Source organism: Enhydra lutris, unplaced genomic scaffold (genome assembly GCF_002288905.1).
Source record: "Enhydra lutris kenyoni isolate GAN:26980312 unplaced genomic scaffold, ASM228890v2 scaffoldscaffold16, whole genome shotgun sequence".
In the NCBI taxonomy this organism is placed as follows: Eukaryota; Metazoa; Chordata; class Mammalia; order Carnivora; family Mustelidae; genus Enhydra; species Enhydra lutris.
In genome coordinates, this window is record NW_019154100.1 from 30,336,325 (window position 1) to 30,359,484 (window position 23,160).

At 52.7% G+C, this 23,160-nt stretch overlaps 1 protein-coding gene across 3 annotated transcripts in view; it reads right to left on the minus strand.

Moving 5' to 3' along the window:
• LOC111147340 (corticotropin releasing hormone receptor 2) overlaps positions 1 to 12,252 on the minus strand; it is a 43,531-nt gene extending 31,279 nt beyond the window's left edge. For 2 of the 3 annotated variants that reach the window (XM_022503334.1, XM_022503333.1), the window contains exons 1-2: positions 12,166 to 12,252; positions 2,910 to 3,003 (exon numbers count right to left, since the gene is read on the minus strand). In XM_022503334.1, coding sequence (XP_022359042.1) covers positions 2,910 to 3,003; positions 12,166 to 12,252 — 181 coding nt within the window. Of the gene's footprint in view, positions 1 to 2,909; positions 3,004 to 4,438; positions 4,445 to 12,165 lie in introns of all 3 variants that reach the window. The other variant, XM_022503332.1, reaches the window with a different exon arrangement.
• Positions 12,253 to 23,160: the final 10,908 nt, after the last annotated feature.

Below are 23,160 nucleotides of genomic sequence, written 5' to 3' on the forward strand. Positions count from 1 at the left end.
CTCTCCCTCCTGTCAAACTTCAGATGCTCTTTGGGACGACTTGTGATTCCCCGGAACCATTCTAGACCTCCCTCTGCAAGGAACGCCCTTACCGCTCTACACTCCAGTTAGCCTGGCTGACTCCCACGTGCCCTTCAAACATGCAAACATTGACTTTGCACTCCTTTGTCTTGTCTGGGTTGGGAGGGCCTCCTTGGTGCCTCCATCTCTTAGGGTTGGTCTGTGTCACACCAAGGTTGATTTTTCCACTGTCTCCTCTACCCCCCCCCCCCCATGGCAGGGCTGGTCTTGTTCACTGACTGATCTCCTGCACCCATCAGAACGCTCCAGGTCTTGGCACAACTCTGTCTTCTGGCCAAGGCTCTCTTGGCCAAGGCCGTTTGACCAGCCCGGCGGGCTGTGTATGTGTGTGTGTATGTGTATACACATGTTGGATTGGGGAGTTATTTTGTTTTAAGGGATTCCTGAATCCATTTGGACCCTTATATTGCCTATGGACTGAACAAATAACATGGATTATGATCTATGCCCTATTAGGTGCCTCTCTGATGAACAAAACAGAAATAATCCATTTAAAGCCTGCCTGAAGTCTCTTGTAATTATGTGTGGTTTTTCTTTATTTGGACCTCAGAGGCATACATTTTAACTGGTCACAGCTTTTGACTTATGACCACTTGTCATCATTAGCCCACACATGGCCTAACTTTATTTTATTTTAGTTCTCTTTTACGGAAGTTCAGATGTAGTAGTAAATTTAAGGAATCTAAATCTACCACCGAATCCAAAATGAGATCATTGCCAACCACTTACATATTTATCTAAATACTCCTTCCCCAGAGGAAACATTCTCTCAAACGTTTATCATTCCCTTGCTCTTAGTTTTCCAGTTTTATCATGTGTATGTAGGTCTAAACAATAGATGGTTGAGTTTTGCTTCTTTCTGAACTTACGTCAGTCACCATGCATTTTCTCAATCCCTGGACACTTAAAATGAGGTCAGTTTCATGTGGGGACCTGAGAAACTATTCGTCAGGCCCAAGGGCATCCTAACTGCCTATGCGTCCCACCTTAAAGGCGTGGTGAAGGAAGGAGGATGTGTCCCCACCACCGCTGCTGGGCAGTCTCATCAGTGATATGGAGAATGCTCATTTAATGGCATGGGGAAAAGCTCACACTGAGTTATAAGAGGAGAAAGTAGGCTCCAAAACTGTAGACACAGAATCATCAATGTGTTTTTTAAAAACACAAAAGAAATAACATGAAGCTCGATAGGTTGATAAACTCCTAGGGGATATAAACATTATCAACATTCCCAGGTTGTAGAATAATGAACACTCATTGTCTTCTTTAATTTTTAAAAATATTTTTTCTTCCAAATTATATCCATGTAATGTATCCCGTTTGCAAACAGATGAATGACATTATGAGTTAAGCAGGGGAGGCCTCGTATTTGGTGAGGTTGAGTCCCTCCCCACTAAACTCAGGGGAGAAGGGGTGGGGTACTGTCCACCAGGGGTCATGGGGAAGGCGAGGGTCTGTGCTATGTGCTGGAGGGCAGGGCAGGGAGAATCCTGATAAACCAGTATTGCCTCTCAGAGCAGAGCACTCTGGTGGGGGGAAGGTTGGATCCTCCTGAAATGGGGGGGCTCTCATTTCCTGGGTGCTTGACCTGGCCCATGCTGGGTGTCTCTATGATCTCTCCTTCAAACATCACAGTAAGCCTCTGAGGCCGACTCAGACCTGTTTCTGACTGAGGCTTAGGTGGTCTTCTAGGCTGAATTTTGTCCCTCTAAATCCATACGCTCTCAGTACCTCAGAATGTGACCTTATTTGGAGATTAATTGGTAATGAAATTAAAATGAGGTTATCAGTGCTGGCCCTCATCCATTGTGACTAGGATTCTTGTGAGAAAGGAGCCTAGGACACAGACGTGCACTGTGGGAAGACCCAGGGCAGAAGGCGGCCATCTCCAAGCCAAGGAGAGAGGCCTCAGAGGAAACCAACTCTGCCAACACCTTGATCTTGTATTCGTAGCCTCCAGGACTGTGAGAAAATATGTTACTGTTGTGTAACAGTGTGTGGTATGTGGTAGTCCATGGCATCCGCCGGTTAGTGAACGCGGAAGGCTTAGGTGACTCATTGGGGCCACAGTGCTTCTAAGTGGAGGAGGTAAGATGGAGGCTTGAGTCTGTCTGACCCCTGCACCTGAGCTCCGGACCACTCCACTGTCAGGAAGGCAGGCCACAAGGCTTTCCTCTCACATACCTGACTGGACCCCACTGCTGGAAGTGCCATGACCTCCTTGTGGCCTTGGCAGGAGCTCCATGGCCCTGAGCACTCCCCAGCCCTCGTCTCTCCCTGCTGCTCCTGTGGGTGCAGACCTGACAATGCCAGAACACTGGGTGGGGCCTGGGGACAGATTTCCAGAGCCTATGAGAGCCCACAGCTCTTCTGAGCTCTGCAGGGGCTGACCTGGACTCGGAGTCCACTGCTGGCAGACTCCGAGGGGTCAGAATTCAGGGGCCCTGGCTGCTGTGTTACAAGTCCTTACTCGGAGGGGGACATCTGTAGTCACGGCAACCGGAAAATGTAGTTTACACCTTCTGCCGCTCTTGCTCAAGTTGATAAGCAGAGTGGGGCCCCCTCCTTTGGTTCTAGCATGCCAGCCCAGCCAGCTTCCTTTAGATGCAGGGAGCTGGAAGCTGAGGGCCAAGGCCTTTATCACTGGTGAAGAACCTGAGCCCCAAATAGGGGAGGGGCCGGTCCCAGGACAGAGACGAAAGTCAGGAAGCCAGTCACCATTCACCACCCCACAGAGCTGGGTCTGGTCCAGGAGAGCTGCCTCCTCCTTCCTGGCCCCGACCCACCCCCCAATCTCCCGGGATCCACTCGGGGGCTGACGTGCATACCTGATCTGTTGGCCAGGGTTGTGAGTCCAAGGCAATACTGCTCCAGCAGCGCCCATGGGGGCAGGGCCACGGGCGCCCGGCTCGGCCCGGCAGCCTAGAGGATGGGAGGGACACGGGGCCAAGGTCAGGCCCAGGTTAGCCACTGCCAGCTCCTGCCTGTTCCTCCTACCCTGTTCTATCCCTCAGCCCTCACCTCTCTCACTTCTGCTATATAGAAAGGGAAACTGAGGAGGGAAATGGCTGCCATGCAGCAGGATGGCAACTTGGTCAGGACCGGCACGCTGACAAGGACTTAGAAATGGTCCAGGGCAGCTTGACCTCCAAGGCTGGAATCTGAGCCATCCAGCCCCTGGTCCCCAGTGCTCTCCTCCTTAGGATGGGTGGGTGTCTACCAGCTGTTCATTTACCGATCCAGTATCTGTAGAACACCTACTGTGTGTCTGGCCCTGGTTGGGAAAACCACTGGGTGTCCTTGGGACAGTCCCAGGCCAGGTAGAGATCCCCTACACTCAGAAGGCATAGAAAGAAGGGGAGGAGAGCAGACGATGTGACTTTGTTTCCCTGTTACACAGGTAAACAGGCAGTTATGACCAAGGGTGTCTCCTCATAGGGGAGACACCTAACCTGGACTTGGGAGAACAGGGAAGGCTTCCTGGAAGAGGTGGCACTTTGGGGGCAGGCAGAAGAATGAGTAGGGGAAAAGAAAGGGATCACTGTGCCAACATGGATACTCACCAGGAAACAGACATGCTTGATGTAACCATGGCAATTTCATTTAAAAGATAAAGACTATCCAGGACCCCATCTTTTGGAAAAAACCATGAGAATGGGTGCTGGACATAGAGAAATAAAGCAAATGTGGTTATCTTTGCCCCTGAGGGACCATCTTTTGATGGGAAAGATGGATGGGGGACCAAGTTGTTACAGCATCTACAATTTGCTGAGGCAGAATGGGGCAGCATCTTGGAGGAGGTCATGCAGATGTGGGCTTTGAAGATAGAGTAGGAGTTTGCCCAGCTAAAAAGGAGGGTGCCAGGAAGAGCATCCTAGGTAGAGAGCACAGTGTGTGCAAAGGCAGAGAGGCTGGGGAATGCATAGTGTGAGATTTAACAAGAGCTTGGCACTCTAGAATTCTAACTCTCGTCTCCCAAGGCCACCATTTTTTCCTATGCTGTGGCCAGTATGCGTGTGTGTGAATGCACTTGTGCTCTTGTGTATGTATGCAAGATGATTTTTGTGCCTCTCCCTACCTTGACATTTCTGATTCTGGGATTCTAGAAGGCACTGCCCACCAGTGGGCAGTCCCTCCCCTTCCCCTTGCCGGTCACATGTTCTCTCGCTGGTAGCTGGGTCAATGTTTGCCCCAGGATGTCTCCCGGGGGCTAGAGCCCCATAGCCCTCAAACATCACATCCCCCCACATCTGGCTCAGTCTGTTTCCTGTGCTGGGACAGGGCCTGCATGTTTCGTCTCTGCATGCTGGCCTGGAGCTCCTAATAAATGACCCCTCCTGGCCAGATGGGCGAACACGGCCTGCTGCTCCTCAGAGAGCTTAGGGTGGCAGGGACCCCATTCCTAGGCTGTCACCGCACCTGAGACCAGCCAACTCTCCCCTAGGAGACTGGGAACGGAAGGAGGTGTGGGGGAGCAGGGGCATGTGTGGTGTGTGTGATCAGTGTGAGTGTATGTGGGGGTTGTATTATGTCTGTGTGGCATGTGTACTTGTGTGAGTAGTATAGTTGTAGTGTGTGTGTGTGTGTGTGTGTGTGTGTGTGTCTGTAAGGGGCTCCCACGAGCCAGGAGCTCTGGCATCTTGGCCTGCAGGACAGAGAGACACTAGGGCCCATGGTCAGCTGTACCCATACCCCAGTGGCTACTGGGAGCTCCTCAGCATCAGCTTTCGGGCGTTGGGAAGGCCTTGCAGGCCCTGCTGCCCAGGGAGCCCCTGCCAGGGGTGAGGTGGGCTAGGAAGGGGAGGGAACACTCTCAGTCCCCAGATTTCCAATTCTGAGGTCCCACCCTCAGCTGGATCTGAGCAGAGTGGGGGCCCCAGGCCTGACCCATCATACGTTTCCCAACCCCCTCCTTGCCCCTTTTTGTTTATGAAGCAGCTAGTAGTGCCCTCCACGGAGGAACAGAATTTCCAGCGAGTCAGCCTCATCTGGAGCTCATGGCAGAGGCAATGCTTGACCCAGAGGCACATGGTGTTGAGGGTGGACCCTCAGGCAGGTCAGACTTTGCGTCTTAAACGAAAGCTCCTTCTCTCAAAGCCACCAACTGCCTCATCATGGTCCCATCACTCAGGTGTCTCCTGTCCATCTTTCAGCACACAGTCTGAATGCACGGGGGAGGGGAGGGTCAGGGCCTCCTCCACCAGGATCCAGGGATTGCTGGGATGCCCCTGCATCTGAAGCTATGGGCTGAGGCTGGGGCCGAGCCTCCTCGATGAGCAGAGCACTGGGGCACAGGGTGCTGTGCTCCGTATTGATATGCTGCTCAGACCTGGGCTGCTTGGGTGAGCAGATCAGAGGAGGGTTTGGAATAATTCCCAGATCCAGGCTCCATCTTCTGGAACTTCTCCACCAGTCCAATAACCCAGCAGAGCTAAAGATGTTCTTCTCTTCAACGGGTTGATGGGGTGGGTTTGACTCAAATAAATCACGACAGACCCTGGAGGTGCCTATTTTGGGCAGAGCCGTGGCTGCTGGGAGTGCTGGGTGGGCAGGGAGGAAGAAGAAGAGGTTGCTGCTCTCAGTGGGCCAAGGAAAGCAGAGACACAGACATGAATAGTCCCACCTCAAGGGCTGGGCCACGAGCTCTCAGAGATGGTAGACTCTGAGAGTCTACCATGTTCAGGTCTCTGGGCACACTGCTTGTTAGCTCAGTGGCCTCGGCCGAGTGACTTAAGTTCTCTGAGCCTGGCTCCCCTCGTCTTTTAAAACGGAGATAATACCAACCCCATAGGGTTTTGGCGTACCTTAAACGAGTGACTGCAGGTCAGGAGCCCGGAACATGTTAAATGGTGGCCCCTGGCAAGGCCTTTAGGAGGGGTCCAATAAGAGAGCTCAGACATAGGGGTGGGGCTTCAAGCCCCATTCTTGGGAGTCCCAAGGCCCAACTCAAATCCTTCTCTTTGAGAAAAGCTTCCTTAAACCCTATGTTCCTTCTTCCCCAGCTCTCTAACCAGCACTGATCCCCCTTAGCCCTCAGCACCCCTCCCAACACTGGGTCCCTGAAGATACAGCTTGAACCTCACCTTGGGCACCCCGTTCATCAGTGCCCAGCGCATGCTGGGTAAGGAGACTCAGGGTTCCATGGAGGGTTGGGCACTGGAGCTCAGTCCAAAAGGATAACAGCTGCGTCCAAGTTGGGGGAAGGATAAGAAGAGCAGAAAGTGATCCCTGGGGCAGAAGCTGAGCCAATGAAGGTTCAGAGGCAAGAAAGTGCAGGACCTGGTCAGGAGGCTGCCAGCCTCTGGTCTGAGGACGCCATTAACAGGGTAGAGGGAGATAGGTGGGAAGGAGAGGCTTCATTAGTGGGAAACCAGCACTTAGGATGGGCTCAACACAGCTCTAAGTGCTTTACCACAGCTCATTCGAGCCCCACAACAGCCTCCGAGGTAGTTGCGAATAACCCCATTTTCTAGAAGAGGCAACTGAGGCCCAGAGAGGCCAAGTCACCTCTCAAGGCTGCACAGCAGGTAAGGGGCTGACGCAAGACCAGACAGATTGTCTGGTAGGTTGTGGCTTGGTCAGATACACAGAAGAGTTGGTCCTGGGTGAGGAAGGGTAGGCTGTGGTCCAGAGATGTGGAGAGTCCCTAACAGTCCCCAAAAGGGTGGCTGTGGGGCTCCAGAGACCACTCAAGAAAGAAGCTGTTCTCGCCGTGCAGTGGGGCCCATGGGCAGGGGGTTGGGTCACAGCTGGAATATGTGCAGACCCAGCCAGCTGGGCTGGGCCTTGCACGTGGAGAAGTTTGGGCTTTATAACTTATTCTGAGCCCCCCTTGGTACCTGCCCCCTGGATTATCCTCTCTTCTGCAAGGGACACTCTAGGCTTCTGCACCCAGCTCTTAGGTGTCCTAGGGACAGAGAGCAACCTGCCAGCCCTCACCTCTACCCAGTGAGACTCTAGGCAGTCCACATCTGTCTGGTTCGCATCTGTGTCCCCAGTTCCCAGTCCCGAGCCTGGCACATAGCCAGTGCTCAGTAAGTGTTTGTTGGCTGAAAACTGGATGGATGGATGGATGGATGGATAAGACCACGACCCCCCTCAGCCAGGTGGAGCTGCACCCCTACCCCCAATTCCAGCAGCTCAGGTTCTGGGCTCTTCCTACTTGTCAGATTCCTTCTCTCTCCATTTTCACTTTGGAGCCAGCCCAGTTCCTGGTTCCAGCCCCTGTGTGCCTGGAATTGGAAGCCTTCACGTTAGAAAGGGTGGGGGAGAGGCCCTGGCAGGAGGAGGAGGCGGCAAGAGGCCAGGGCCAAGATGCCAGCTGCTCATCTACCTTGGGCTCTGTCCGGGCAGAACCTGTGCCCCAGGGACCAGGGAGGCCTCAAAGGTGCTACCTCCTTGGAGCCGGGGTGTCGCCCAGCCTAGTGCTCCCTCCTGGTCTGGCTACAAAGCTGCCTCTAAATTTAGCCCTTGGTCTAAGCCGTGGAGATTTACGGGACCACAGGTCCTGTGGCCAGGCTGCCAGTCACCAGAGGGGAATGGGGTGAGCTCCCTCCTTGCCTCCTCCCTCCCTGCCCAAGGTCAGAGAGGACTCCTCTGGGAGGGGGAGGATTCCTCCCCACTATTTTCTTTCATTCACTGGTTTCACTGAGCCCAGCTAGGGCTAGAGGAGGAAGAAACTCAGGCCCCTGGGGGGTGGAAGGGTGAAGTGAAGAGGAGGAGAGGAGAAAAGGGGGAGAAAGGGAAAGGGGAGAAGGGAGGGAGGAGGAGCAGAGGGGGAAGAGAGGATGAGAAAGGGAGGAGAAGTGAGGGGTACAGCAGGAGGTAAGGAAGAGGCTGGCTCTGAGCCCTGAGCAGACACACAGGAGGCAGTGCCAGGGCGGAGGCTGACTAAGGCAGAGGGTAAGGGGCTGGCGGGCATATGAAGGAAGTAGTATGTGGGCAGGCTTCCTGGAAGGGGCGACTAGATACTCAAGTCTAACTTAACAGGTGCTGGGCTTTAAGTGAAGACCCCCAGGGCCCCAGCAGCTTCCTGTGGGCCCTCCCATCACTGAGGGTTCCAGCAGGTACCTCTTTCTAAGATGCCCACTCTCCCATCCAGTTCTAACTGCCAACAGTTCACCTGGAGAAACTTCCAGGCCTCTCCTTATCATGTGCTCTTTCTCACCTCTGACAGCCTGGGGCTGTCTCTTCTCCACGCCTCTCCCCTTTACCTATCCCAAGCCCTGGGCCCTCACACAGATGTCTGAGGATGGAGGAAACCCTGGTGGGGGGGCGGGGAGGCCCCATAAAGGGGCAGGTGGCTGCCCAGGAGGATGCCCTAGAATAGATCTCTAGGTTTAAAATTATCCTCTTAATCATCAACTCATCTAATGTCCAGATAACCTAAAATCATTCCATTCTTATTTGTTTGGGATCTGTCTGAGTAGCCTAATTAAATTTTTGTAAAGGGAATAGAATCTGGAGTCAGCCTTCTTGGTTTGAATCCTGACCCTGCCACGACCAGATGACTGATCTTGGGCACATGACCTTGCCTCAGCTTCCTGATCTGTAAAATGGGGGTAATGAAGGTTTTATCCTTTATGGGTATTATGAAGCTTAAAATAGGTAATACATAGCAATGCTTAGAACAGGGCTGAGCATGTGGTAAGCCCTGTGTAGATGCGAAAGGGAATAAACAAAATATTGAATAATCTATTCTTCCCTCTGGTGGGCTTTAAATGACATCTTAAAAAATAAGAATTTTGAATAAAGGGTCTTTAGACAAACTGGCTGAGGACTCCTAATAATGGCTAAAATCAGATAAAGTAGTAAATGACAGTAGAGAGGGTACAGAATAGTCCTGTAATTCGTAAAGTGGTGCAAATTTAAGACTTGCCAGGAATACAAAATTAAGTAAGCAGTGCTCTCAGACAAACTGGTATTTTTAAAAAGTACATAAACATCATCAAAGTGGCAAAAAACAGAGAATAAATTGGATGGTGGGCTTCGTCAACTACCCAGAAAGTAGCTTAATTTTGGGGAAAAGTTATTAGACGAATTAGCTTCTGGCAATGACCCCAGAGCCCCCTGGCTGCACGTTGGGTGTGTGGGGAAGGGGTGCAGGGCCCTGTCCTTGGTCTTGGGGAGGACTGTGCAGCCAGACTTTTGGAGCTTTGGTCTTCTCTCTGGTAGCTGAATCTTCTCAGGATGAATGGCCCCACCAGAAGGCAAGACCTGGAGCAAAAGGCCACAGAAGGGCTGTTCTGAGACCCTGATGATGGGGGGGGGCAGCAGTATTTTGCTGCCCAAAGGTCCAAGAGGGCCTGGTAGACTCCTGGGGTCTTCACAGAGGGGAAGGTGAATAGTTCAAAAGGTTAAAATCAAAGAGTTTGGGAATCCAGTGGTCATGTTACTTAGCCTCCTCCCTCCACCTCTTCCTGCCTGCAAAGAACGGTCTCACTTTCCGCCCTCAGCCCAGTGCCTGGTGCACAAGATAGGCTTCATGATTATATGCTGTCTCAAGAAAGCTGCTTCCCAAAGCCCTTGGAGGGAAACCGGGAGCACCAAGGTCAAAACTTGGCTCCTCTGGGTTCTGAGTGCGGGCTGGGTCAGCGTGTCCTCCCCATTAAACCACCAGCTGGAATTTCCATAATGGCAGATCAGGGCAGGCCTCTCCCCTACTCAGGAAGCTCCCAGAGCTCCCCGTCCTCTTGGGACAGATGTCTGATCCCACCAGGGCCCACCAGACCCCCAAAGCCTGCACCATCTCTTCTCAAGGTTGGGGCTTGTCTGGGCCTTCCCTCACTCCTGGCTCTCCCCACGGCTCTCCTCTGGGGGTGCCCTGTCCTTACCCAAGCTGTCCTATCCACCTCCCAGCAGACTTTATCATAACCTGCACACAACTTTCTTAGTTCCAAAAACCAGTGTTTGTAAATGCACACTCAATTCTTTACCATTATTTTCTTTCCACCAGTGGCTCCTTCTAGGCCATCAACTCCGTAGGGCAGGAGCTGTGGGCTGGCATTTTCCCCCTCAGGAATCCGCTGTGCCACGTCCTCCTTAAATGCCAGTTCAGTGAATGAGAGGGCTGGAGGCCAGGTCTCTCCTACAGTGCCTTCCCTCCCACCTCCGGCTCTGGGTCCCATGCCCTCTTATCACAACGAGCAAAAATCTTGGAATAGTTGGACAAGGACCCAGAAATAAATGTCGTTACCACAAGGAAGTCTGCGCTTTGGGGCCAAGGAGATCATGATTCAGTTCTTCTCCCGGTGGTGACATGTGACCAATCTTCAGTCTCAGCCTGGGGTCTCCCAGGAAACTAGGGGGAGGTTCTGGTTGATTCTAAGGGGATGCAGACTGTTGCCTCTCAGGTTCCTAGTTTTGACACCCCCAGAACCCAGGGGACCCTGCCACAGATATATATCCCCCCACCCCTGCCACCCTTCAACTGGCCTTGGCTCTGGGCCAGCAGCCAGAAGCCCTCCCCGGCTCACCAGGTTCTGCGGTCAGCATCATGGCTCTTGGAGGGGAGGGTCAAGGGGCAACCCTGGGTTTCACATCTGGCTCCCTTGAAAAGCATGTATCTCAAGGATGACTGGCAGGTGGCAAAAAGAGCTCAAAGCCCAGGGCATCTGGGGTAAGTGTGGGAGGACACAGGTGGTAGTGAACCCACTCCACAGCCTCTACTCATCCCAAGTACAACCTTCAATGTCATTAAAAGGACCTGGCAAGTATGAGGGCTGGCTGCCCATAGGGGGCACTGACCGGCCCCTCTCCTTCTTCTGACCAGACCACTGGGAGGGCAGGGCCCCTAGAGGGGATCGTGCTTTGTCTCTAGTGCCTGGCAGTAAACCATAGCTGGAGTTACTGGGCTTATTCTGTGCCAGTCACGGTGCTGAGAGCTTTACTTAGATTATCTAAACGATTCCTCACGATACTCTATCTGGTAAGCACTGATACCACCTCCATTTTACCCATGAGGACCCGAGGCTCAGAAGATCTGAGTAACCTGTCCGAGGTCACACGCTAAGTAACAGAGCAAGGATTTGAATCAGGTGTGTTGGCAAAGCCATTTTGCCACTGGCCGTGGTTGCTGTCTATCTGCTGAAAGACGATTAAACAAATGAGTCTTCTGCGTACATATGAGGACATCGAGGCCCATGACACCAGAGGCTGGTGTGTGGTAGAGTTGGTACAACACTGGGTTCCCTAACTTCTAGCCTGGTTCTTCTCCCCTGAATTGTGTGGCCTCTGGGCCCCTCTTGCCTCTCTGAACCCTTTAATTGTTGTGGCTCTTCATGAGAAGCATGACCTAGAACAGATGTCCTTCCTTCTCTGAGCTTTGGTGTCTCCATCTGTAAAATGGGGAGAGGGTTTGGGGTGGGTTCCTCCTGCATCTGTTTTTGAGAACCATTCCCTCCTAGCCTCACCCCTACCTCGTCAGATCTTTCTGAATACACCCATCCACCCTCCACCCCAGCACCCACCTGCACACCCTGACTCGGGCCACAGGGTGGGGGTGGCCTTTGCCCACTGTTTTCAGAAACCCTGGGCTAGGCTGATCTTCCCAGTGCCCCCTCTTCCCATTGTTCAGTTGGAACTGGCAGTTGCCTGCTTTAACGCAGCGAGAGGCAGGTAGGGACAGGGTGGCATGAGACAGAGGGTGCACCTCTGGCGTTCTCTTTCAGGGAAGGGTGTAGGGTGATGGTGTGGTGGGGAGGTGGAGAGGGACCCACGGGGGAGGGGACAAAATGGGCAGGGGATAGGGAATTTCTGGACCTGAGGAGGGGCATGCCCTAGACACTAGAGATTCACCCACAACACTCTGCTGGGCGGTAAAGGGTCTTCATGTCCCATTCTAGCTGACGTCTGTTCCCTCTCCCCTCCACCTGCCTCCCTCAACCAGGCAAGAGATCCATCTCCACCCTTCCTCCCATACAGGGATCCCAACCTCACTCCCGCCACCAAGTCACCCATCTCCTAACCGGGCTGAGTGAAACCTGGTCCTGTAATCCGGCACTGAGACCCACCTCCCATGGCGGAGTTCCCAGCACCGCCTCGGTCGCCCCCACCCTGATACGGAACCTCACGCCCTGCACTTACTTTAAGCAGCTGCGGGAGGAGGCAGAGCAGGCAGAGGAGCCAGTGTGGGGCGTGGAGGAAGAGCGGGGGCCCCACGGGACCCCCCATGCCAGCGGAGTATGGGGAAAGGAGCACAGGGCTCCAGCGCAAAGGTCCCGCCCCGTCCGCCCCTCCCCCAGCTGGAGCCCAGTTGGTCCCCTCCCTCCACACGGGATACCGAGGCCAAGGTAAGCCTCCAGGCCCAGGGGCCACTCTCTCCTGCGTACCAGGCCAGGGCAGCGTGACACCGCCCCACAGCCCGCCCTCCAGGTTATTTATAGCGGTGCTGGGCAGAGGCTGCTGCCTGGGACGGCCAGCCAGGGGCCAACCTCTGTGTCCAGCCTGCAGACAAAGGGTTAACGCCTTTCATCAGCCCGCCCCTTTTGCCTCGGCAGGAGCTCCCCAACTTGGAGAGAGAGGGATTGAGAAAGGGAGGAGGGCGCCAGGGCTGGGGTTGTGTCCCCAGCACAGAGTGGCTCAGGTGGGTCTCATCTGGGGCCAGAGGGCATCTTCTGATTATCTGGGGAGCTTTACCGGGCTCCAGCACCTCTTGGGATCATTGAAATGTGAATGTGGCATCAGGATTAAATAACGGTAATATATCCATGTTCAACTTCCTGATTTTGATAACTACACTGTGGATAAAAGGATATTCTTGCTTTTAGGAAGTACACATTTAGGGATAAAGGGGCACCATGTTTCTAACACACTTCCAAATAGTTCAGAAATACACACACACAGGACAGTCAAGCAAAATGTAAATTATTGGTAAATGTGGGCAATGGGTCTGTGGTATACTTCTGATCATTCTTCCATCTTGTCTGTAAATGTGAAAATAAATGCTGAATTAAAAAAACCCAAACACCAATGACAGCAAATACATGGAGCATGGATGCCAGTCCTCCCCCCACCCCGCCCATCCCCCAAGGGATTCTGATTATAGGTTGAGTGGTGGGTTGGGGGACACCTCAGGCACTGGTAGGATTCAGTACGTTCCTCAAGGATCCTAATGTCACGCAAGGCTGAGAAGTATTGGCCTGTGGTGGGGACAGGTCCAGCCTGTAGCGGGGTCAGGGCTCAGGAGGTGAAGACTGCTGTTGGATGGTGCCGAAGCAGCCCTTGGAACTTCTAAAGGTAGGCCTGCTGTAGGGAGTTTTAAAAGCTTTAAACAGCCATTCCAGCATCTTAGGATGTGAGGGGAAAGCATCTGAGGAATGTGATTAGTGGGGCATTTAGCTTTTCCTGGAGGTTGTAGACTAGGTGGGTTCAGGCCCTGGAGACTTAAGAACCTTAGATACTCTGTGTTGACTCTGATCTCTCTGCCTGGCACACTTTTCAGGTCAGGTCCTCCTCCCCTCCACCTGCTTCCTCAAGGCAGACTGATCTGACAGTGTCAGCCCCAGAGTGTGACCCCCCCCCCATGAAATCTTACAGGCCAGAGTCAGCCCCAGGCTCTTCCTCAATGGGGACTCTTCTGTAAGTGCCCCTGGGGCAGTTGAGGCTGGCCCCCACCAGCTTGGGGAGGAGAGAGGGAATCCCTTCCTGAAGGCAGAGCCCCAGCCTCCCCTCCTCTATTTATTTCTGCTCCCCCCCTTCCCCACGCTGTTGCATAGAGCCTGGCCCCAGAAGTGGTGGGGAGTATTTATGGGAAAAAATGGGGAGTTGAGCAGATGTCCTCCTTCACTTGAAGGTGACAGGGTGGAAACCCCATTCCAGTCTTGGGCCAGGATATGACTCGGCTGGACCTGGTCAGATCGGCTTGGCCAGAGCGTGCTCCTGGTGGGAGATGATTGGTTGGCAAGACTCAGAAGGGTGGGCAGACTCAGAAAGAGAGCCAATGGATTGGCACGGAGCCCACCAGGGCTCTTCAATACATGTCACTGGGCCTCTCCATGGTCAGCCTCATAACGGTCCTCTTCAACAGAGAGCAGAGGCTCTGACCTCAAGGCCAAGCTCATGGCCTGGGAACTGTGGGGATTGTGCCAGGAGAGGGAAAGATATGGAGCCCGTGAGGTCTGGGCAGAAGGAAGCATGATGGGAGCTGAGAGATGGTACCAGGCATGGGGCAGCTCAGGGAATGATGAAGGGGACTTCAGGGGAAGGTGCTGTGGAAGTACCTTGAGTGTTTAAACAGATGGAAAAGGGCAGACCTTTACTCCAGATGCTGGAGTCAGGGTGAGCAAAAGCAAGGAGCTGGCCAAGAGCAGGTGGGCTGGTCTGGGCTGGGGCCTGGTTGGGTGGGCACAGCGTAGAGCTAGGGCATGGGGGAAAGGCTGGAAGGAAGCTAGATCCATTCTGGTTCTAAAAGGGTCTTTAGAGAAGGCACATAGGTGCTCGGCCACATTCTTCCCTGGCAGGGCATTCCTTGTGCTTCCAGACCAATCCCCCTCAGACGTGGAGTGCTCTGGGGAAAACTAGAACCATATTTTGCATGAGGTGGGGATCCCCAGGTATCCAGGAGTTTGCATCCCCCAACCCTCAAAGGGACGCTTAGCCATTGAGTGGCTGGTGCTCCTTTAGCTGGAAGCAGGAGAACTCTAGATGTAACTAACACTAGGGGCTTCTGTGAGGTCAAGGGAGACTAGGACTTGGCCTGGGATCTCACTGCTGTGGGACTTGCTTGCCGTTTCTCTCCTGCTTTGCCCCTTCTTTTCTGAATCTCTCCTGGGAGTACTTCCCATAAGTACTCCCTGCATCTGAATCCTCATCTCACCCCTGGGGACCTAAGGGAACCTAGAAGGTCATGAAGTCTGAACTTGACCTCTCTAAATGTAATGGGTTAAAAACAAATAACAAGAATAATAAAAAACACACAAAACCCGTGATCCTCTGTCCTCTGGACAGCCTTTCTTGGCTTTCAGAAGCTGCGCTGGTGGGAGAAATCCTGTTTGCGACTGTAATCAGGGCAAGCTAATACAAAACTGTTGATTGTGAGCTTTGTATTCCTTGGGGTGGACTCCTGGGTAGAGGAGCCTTTTTACTTCTGATATGCCTTCAAGCCTTTTTTTGATTATGAAAGACAAACTCAGGGTAGTCTGGAAGGAAGGTGGGTGGTTTGCTTGGTAAAAGTCAAACAGTGGAAATGCCTAGATTTAGTTTGGCACCCAAGATGGAGAAGGATCTGAGCTAGGGATTCTCCCAGGGACTCGGAGAGAAGAGAAGGGACAAGGACCGTGGGGCCAGCCAAGTCCCAGGGTGATGGGTTGGAGGGAAGGGCTTCCCCCAGGTGTGAATGGCCAGTGACGGGGCTGTTCTCCATCTTCAGAAGAAGGGCACTATACACAACCACGTGTGTTATGGTGTTTGGGAATGAGCAGGGGATGCTGTGCTGTGGGAAGGTACAGGCTTGGAGAGGGGTCAGCGGCTGTGGGAAGTGGAAGGGGGACTGGACATTTATTTGTTTTATCCAGAATGGTCCCATCCTTCTGCTGTGCATCACCCTCTCTCTACTCCAATATTTATTTTTTCATTATCACCACCCCTCGTGCCCCAGAAAGGAGCCGTTTTAAACCTCTTCCTTAATTGCCCTCCCCACTATGAACTTTTAATACTATCTGATTATGTACTGAGGTTCTTTGGCGGACCACCAACCATTAATAATCTCCAAGATTGTTCTCCCATCCAAGGACTGCTGTTCCCTTCTTGGGGGGCACTGTTGGCCCCCTTGAGAGGGCATGTTCGGCTCCGACTGCCTGATCTGATTGGCAGCGGGCCGCTGTGGATTGGCCCTGTGCTGTTGACCAGGCTAGCTAAGTGAGAGGCCTCCCTGCACTGACCACAGTTGGTTGGCATAGGGGTGGACGGCTGAGCTGAACTGACTCAACCACAGTCCTTCCCCATTTAAAGTCCTGGGACTTTAAAACTTTGCATCACAGGGAGACCGTTCCTCTTGGAAATAGTGAGAGATGCTAAGTGCAGCAGCTATATGGTTGCCGGCTACCGTTAGGAGAAGGCCAAGGTGAGAGGACAAGCTTCCACATGCAGGGAGCAGGGAAGAGTGGGAGAGAGGAGGTCCTGGTGGTCTTCCAGGCTCTGGCTCCGGTCCAGCCGGAAGCCTGCTTTGCCGCTGCCCCCAGGAAGGGAACTCTATGACAGTTTTTCCCTGATGCTGAGCTAGCTGGACGGGTCTCCATCACGTTCTGTCCGCGGAATTCTGACCAACACAGAAGGGATCAGAAATTGATGGAGTAGAATCCAGAGTGAAAGGTGACCAGGAAAATGTGCGGGAACCACAGCTGTTGAAGGGAGTTCAGACTTTCTGTAAAGCTGACGGACTGGGGGTGGTCGAATGATTGTGTGCGGCTGTGAAAGGAAAGGGTGACTTCGGAGGGCTTGAGTTTTAGAGGGACTTGTGTTGAGCCGGGGAGGGATGGGGTTGCGTCTGAGTTCCAGAAGGCTTGCTTGAGCAGCAAGGCAGTCTGGGGTTGGAGACAGCAAGCCTGGAGCTCAGGAGAGAGCCGAAAAACTGGTACAGCAGGCCATGCAAGAGGTAAGATGGTACCTCAGTCCAGAGTGGGGACTGGGGAAGGCAGGGCCCACACCATGGAGTGGACATTAGCGGATTCCCTGTCCTACCTGTTGGGGCCCCCACATGGACCCCCTGTCTTGTCTGGGGCTGAGCCTGCTCAGACCAGGCGACATAGCAGATGAGAGGGTGCTCTCCCCCATCCCCACCTTATGGCCAGATGACATCCTGTCCCCCAGGCTCATGATGCTCTTTGTTTCAGCTGTGGTCACACAGATTTAGCTTCATACTGCAGAGTACGCTTTTGCAGTGCAATTTTAGAGCACAATTTTATTCTTTTGGTGAAAGAACAGACATGGCTTTTGCTCATTTTTTAATTCTATTTTTTTCTGTGGGTTCTGTGGGCTGTCACTTTGATATTTCTCTCTCTCTTTTCCTCCTGAATCCTGCTTCAGGAAGGCCAGGTCCAAGCATGAGTTATGATATCAGCTGTGTTGTCACTCGACTCTACAGAAAAACAAGTCATGGTGTCGATTAGTAGGGATTAAGTCAGTTCTGGCAGACTTTCTACTTGCCCTCGAAGGAGCCTTGAACTTGGCGCCTGGAAAAGAGCTGTGGGGCTAGTATTTTCCGGAATAGTTCAAGTTCCAGTGTCAAGTGGCACCTGGGGCCTGGCTCTTGCTTGTCGTGTCTGTGGTTTCAGAGTCCCCTGGGCGGGCTCCTCCCAGCAGCAGGCACCAGGGGCTGGGCTGGGCAGAGAGCCTTGGAGGGGATCCTGTGGGCAGTGTGGGACAGGCTGCTGCTGTCCCCTGGGAGGGTGTCCAGTCCCTGGGCCCCATCCCACCTCTCCCACTGCCTTGGCTGAGACAGGAGAGAGGCAGGAGAGGCTCTGCAGAGGAGACATATTGGCGGCCTCAGTTCTGGTTCTGATTCTGCTCCCCAGAGAACATTGATGCCGGAAGGGACCTTCACAGTCGGTCCCACAGCTCATGTTCCTATTTTACAGATGAGAAACCAAGGCCCAGGGAGGCCGGATGCCTTGGGCTTGCGGAAGCACCACCTCCTGGAAGCCTTCTCCTCAGCCACCATGCTGGCCCATGCCCCTGTCCCGCCCTGTCTGCAGAGTGAGCCAAGGCAAAGACACGTGGCCCCTTCTCTTCTTCTGGATCAGGCTGCCTCTGTTTTGTGGGAACTTGTGGGTTTTCCAGAGGGCAGGAGCCCAAGACCTAAGGTGAAAAAGGTGAGTGGTCTGTGAGCCTGGCAGGGCCTGGAGTCAGCCTTTTGCTGGTTAAAAGGTGGGCACAGTGGTTGTGTGGCTCAGGGAGCATCTGACCGATCCTGGGAATATGAGCAAACGTGGGGACAAGGCCAAGGCTGGTGGTGCCAGACTGGCAAGGTGAGGCCTTTGTTAATGGAGTTCCCTGGGGCCCCAGGAGGGCAAAGGAGCAAGCCAGTCAATTCAGACTCTCCTCCTGGTGACCTGCGGGATGGGTTTGGGAGTGTGGTAGCAAGGTGTGGTCTAGAAAACTTGTCCTCTTCCTTGCTCACTTGGCCCCACACCTGGACTGGGAGTGAAGGTTCTGGTTCCACTGCACAGACTTAGCAGCTGTCAGCCCTTGGAAAAAAAGCTTCCCCCTCTGGGCTTCAGGCTTCTCATTGGTCGAGTGGGGATAAGGATGGCCGGTTTGGCTGGGCTCCCTTACATTACCCCCAGGTTGTGGAAGAAGCCAGAGGAGTTCAGATTCCTAGGGGTGTGGGCTCCTGTTGGGGTCTCTGGTCTCTGCTGGGCCACTGTCCATGGTGGGCTCTCAGGCAGACACTGTGATAACCTGCCCTGCCTCGTTGGGGGCGGAAGGTCTGTTTGGCTCCCTCGGCCCCAGCCAGCCCGTTAGTAATGGATGGAGAATCCACTTCCTCGATCTCTGCTCCATGGTCTTCAGCTGTTTCTGGAACAAGGCAAGGCCATGACAAGTCCAGATGAAGGGGTTATGACTACCACCTCCTCCCTCACCCCCTCCCACCTTCCCAAGACATGCAAAAACTGTCAGCAGCGCTGAAGAGCAGAAATAAGCCAGAAACAAGGAGCCATCTGACTAATCAAAATTCCACGAAAAGCCTGAAGCAGGACATTGGGCCCCCTCTTTGCCCCAGCTTCTGGCCAACAGGCTTTGGCCCATGGAGAGGAGGGAAGCTGTGTCCCAGCTGTGGAAGGGCTGCTTTCTCCTGTGCTGTCCTCACGCATAGCTCTTCCCATGTGATGACAGCTGTCCTTTGGGATTTAACTCAAGTTGCTGGAAGCACGCTAACCTGCATCCCAGGGGAGGTTCTGTGACCTTCCCGGGAGGTCACGTTCTCATGGTCCCTTCTGGTCAGAGTCCCAGTTTTGGCTGGTTTCTTGATCTGGCTTTCTGTCTTCTCTCTGGTTTGCCCAGACTCATGCATGGATTTGCCTTGAGCCCCAGACCACGGAGCGGGGTGTAGCACTCCCACTCCCCAGAAACACTGCCTGAGACTGTCTTCCACCTCGCTAAGCTGAGCCCCTGCCACTCATGCTGGCTGTGTGGGGATTTCAAGGCCTCAAACTTGGCAGCTGCCCTGCCTTGGCCCCACTCGCTCCTGCCTGTGGACAGAGGCTCTGCTGGGGACAGCACATTGCTGACTGTACTGGTCCCTCGCTCTGCTGGTAAGGAGGCAGGGAGAAGAGCCTCCTCTCCCTGGTTTCCTCTGTTTGGGGTCCCCCAGCAGGGTGCTGTCAGGACAGCTCCTGTAATGGGTGAATGTGGCCACAGGCCACTAGAGAGGCAGGGTAGAGGTGGTCCAAATGACAGTCACTGGGGCACATAGCCCACTGCTCTCCTCCAGCCTCTGGCCCTGCCGTGACTATCGCTCCAGGGTCTCAGAGCAGCTCTGCCATTTGGCTTTTGCCTGTGTTAGGCAGGTTCTCTAGAAGAACAAAATCAGGAGGATGTGGGTACATACCGAGAGATTTATTTTCAGGAATTGGCTAACACAGTTGTGGAGGCTGGCAGGTCTGAAATCCAGAGGTAAGCGGGCAGGTTGGAAATTCCGGTAAGAGTTGATGCTACAATCTTGAGTCTGAAAGGCAGGCCAGGTAGCCTGGGAACTCAGGCATGGTTTCCATGTGGTTTTTTTTTTTTTTTTTAAGTTGGCTCCTTGCCCAGGATGGAGCCCAACACGGGGCTTGAACTCTTAACCCTGAGATCAAGACCTGAGCTGAGATCAAGGGACAGATGCTTAATCGACTGAACCCCCCAGATGCCCTGGCAGTTTTTTGTTTTTTGTTTTTTTTTAACTGAACTATGGCTGACCCACGATGTACATTGGTTTGAGGTATGCAATGCGGTGATTTGGTGAGTCTAAATGTTACGCTATGCTCATCACAAATGTAGCTCCCATCTGTCACCAAGCAGCACTGTTACCATTGACTGCACCCATGTGGCAGACTTGAGGCTGAATTCCTTCATCTTTGAGAAGAGCTTGGTTCTTAAGAACTTCAACTGATTGGACGAGGCCCACCCACATTACAGAAGATAATCTGCTCTACTCAAGATCTACTGATTTAAAGCTTAGTCACATCTGAAAAATACCTTCACAGCAACATCTTGACAGGTGTTTGACCAAGCAACTGGGCACCATAGCCTAGCCAGGTTGACACCTAACATTAGCCACGACATAACCCTACACCTGTTTATGTCATAGGCCTGGACGCCTGAATCCTGAATGTGTGGGCTCGGCTTTGAGTTTTCCTGGGAGTCCCCTAGACCACCTGTGAATACCAGTGCTAGTAGCTGGGTGTAGAGGCGGGTGCCTGACCCCTTTCCTTGGCTACTACTGAAGCTCATGTATCTCATATGTCTATTTCAAGAGGATAGAACCACGGTATCAGACACAGATAACTCTGGGTTATGGGAATATTAATGATGTCTTACTTTTTTCTTTGTGCTTTTCAGTATTTTGGAAAGGTATCTGTTACTTTGAATAGTAAGAAAAATATTTTAAAATGTAGGAATTGGCCTTTAGCAGGAGGAGATAGGTTATGGTTTGCTTTGAGGGTTGGGAAAGGCTTTCCTTCAGCCCTGGATTTGGGTGGGTTAGTCTGGGAATTTGAGCAATGGTACCGTAAGGGAGACCACAGACCTCCTGCCCCCTGGGTCTAAGCTGTCCCTGCCTCACTGCACAGCCTCCCAGTCCCCAGTTCCAGTTGGAGACTTGGAGGCTAGAGGCTGCAGAGAGAGTGAGGCCTCTGGGTTCGTTGAGGGCCTGGAGCCTGGAGACCTGGGGATCCCCCACATCCAAGCCTGCTGGGGGTGGTGGGAGATCTGCTTCTGGGTCAGACTGGGACAAAGCACAGAAGTCAAACCCCAGCCAGGCTTTTGCGGAATCCTAGCAGGCATTAGGGAGGAGGTCAGCCCTTTTAGGCTGGTAGAGGCCATACTCTGTAGTCAGCTTTGCAGATGAGCTGTGCTGGAGTCACCTAGGATGTTTTCACAGTGACCTTGTCACCTGTGGTCAGCTGGTATGAGTTTAACCCTTCCCCCGATCCTTTCTGGGGGGCCTGGCCCTGTGTCAGTTCTTCTCAGGGAGGATAAGAAGAGGTGACCCAGGCTGATCCAGGAGGATAAGAAGTGGGGGTAGAGAAGCAGAGGGAAAATCTAGGCCCCCTTCTCAGCCTGACTCCCCCACTGGGAGAGAACAGCAAACAAGGAGAGGCAAAAGGAACCCATAGATGGGTATAGTTAGATGGTAGAGAGGAAAAGGGGAAAACTGGAGTTCCCATCACTTTGTAGTCAGGGAAGGCCATCACACTGTTCTCAGAAGGAAGCATATTTAATGAGAAAGTGGAATCCCACACTTAACCCCTTGACTTCTGTCTTTCCAAATAGCAGGCTTTGTGACATACCCGGTTATTGAAATACTGACAGCTGATGGACTTACATATTTCTGGGAATATGTTACTGGGAATAAGGCAACTTACTGTTGCCTCTTCTGGGAATGAGGAAACTGAAGCCCAGAGAGATGAGGTAATGGGCCCAAGGTCACAGATCCAATAAGTGGTGGACCCAGGAGTTGAACCCAGGCAGTTTGAGTTAGGAGGCCCTGCTCTTAATACTGTACTCTCTGTCTGCAGGACCGGCCCCCTAAGGTCTGCATGTCCTTAGAAATAGCACTCTTGTTTACAAAGGGTTTGCTATGAAATCTCCCACCCAGTTCTCCTGACAGAGTTCTGAGCTCACCAGGGCAGCAAGCACCTCTCTCTTCTGGCTGGTCTTACCCGGAAGCTGTTCATGAAGGAAGAATTGGAATTTCACTCAAAAGTTTTTTCTTCCCTTAAGAAACATAGTACTCTCGGGGTGCCTCGGTGGCTCAGTGGGTTAAAGCCTCTGACTTCGGCTCAGATCATGATCTCAGGGTCCTGGGATCGAGCCCGGCGTCGGGCTCTCTGCACAGCAGGGAGCCTGCTTCCTCCTCTCTCTCTCTCTGCTCCCTCTCTGCCTACTTGTGATCTCTGTCTGTCAAATAAATAAATAAAATCTAAAAAAAAAAAAAAAAGAAACATAGTGCTCTCCAACTTAGTACTGGAGCCATGGATTTGGAGACGATAGGCTATATCTGTATGGAGAACTACGTCTCTCCGCATGATCTGCTACTGTTCTCTTTGGCACGTATATAGAATATTGATAGAAGGAATTCACATTGTCCTGCGTTTCCCCTGGCTGCTTGGGAAGAAGGAGCAATGGGTTTTTAACATAGCATAATTACCATCACAGGGGACCCCAAATATGGCTTCTGTGCACAGTGATGTATCGTATGCATACAGTAGGGGCTCAACAGGAGTTGACTGAGGCCGGACTGCCCGGTTAGAATTGTGTCTGCTGCATTCTAGCTGCATGACCTTGGACGATGACTTCTTTCAGTTCTCTGGGTCACAATTCCCCCATGTAAAGTGTTACAGTCCCTACCTCCTCTGAGGATAACAGGGGTTAAGGACAGTAGTATGGTTAGTTCAGTGATGGGCCCATCACACGCTCTTAGCCCGTCTAGTTGCCACGGTGACAGGCTTTCTATGGGAAAGTGAGGGGAGAAGGTGGCCAAGATGAAGATCACCCAGCCACCTGTTTCTGATGTTCAAGACTGGACTTGACATCAATCTTTTACTGATGTTTGTGTTGTGATTAAAGTCTATCAATAATTGGCAAATTAATATAGAACTTTCAAGTGATTTTACAGAGTGTCTGGTTTAATTCCTCTCCTTAAAGATGTGGAAATTGAGGCCCAGTGAGGGGAAGTCCCAGAGCCGGGACTTCAATCCCTCAAGATGAGAGGGTGCGTTGCTTTCTAGATTTATTTCTCTGTCCATGACTGTGACCTGATCCTGGGTTTGAATGTCAAAGAATCAACAACTCGCCTTTAGGAAAAGGCAAACACAACTCAAGTTAGCATGTTTAGCACTGAGGGGCTTCCAGGATTCACCTATCAAGGGACAGTAGCCG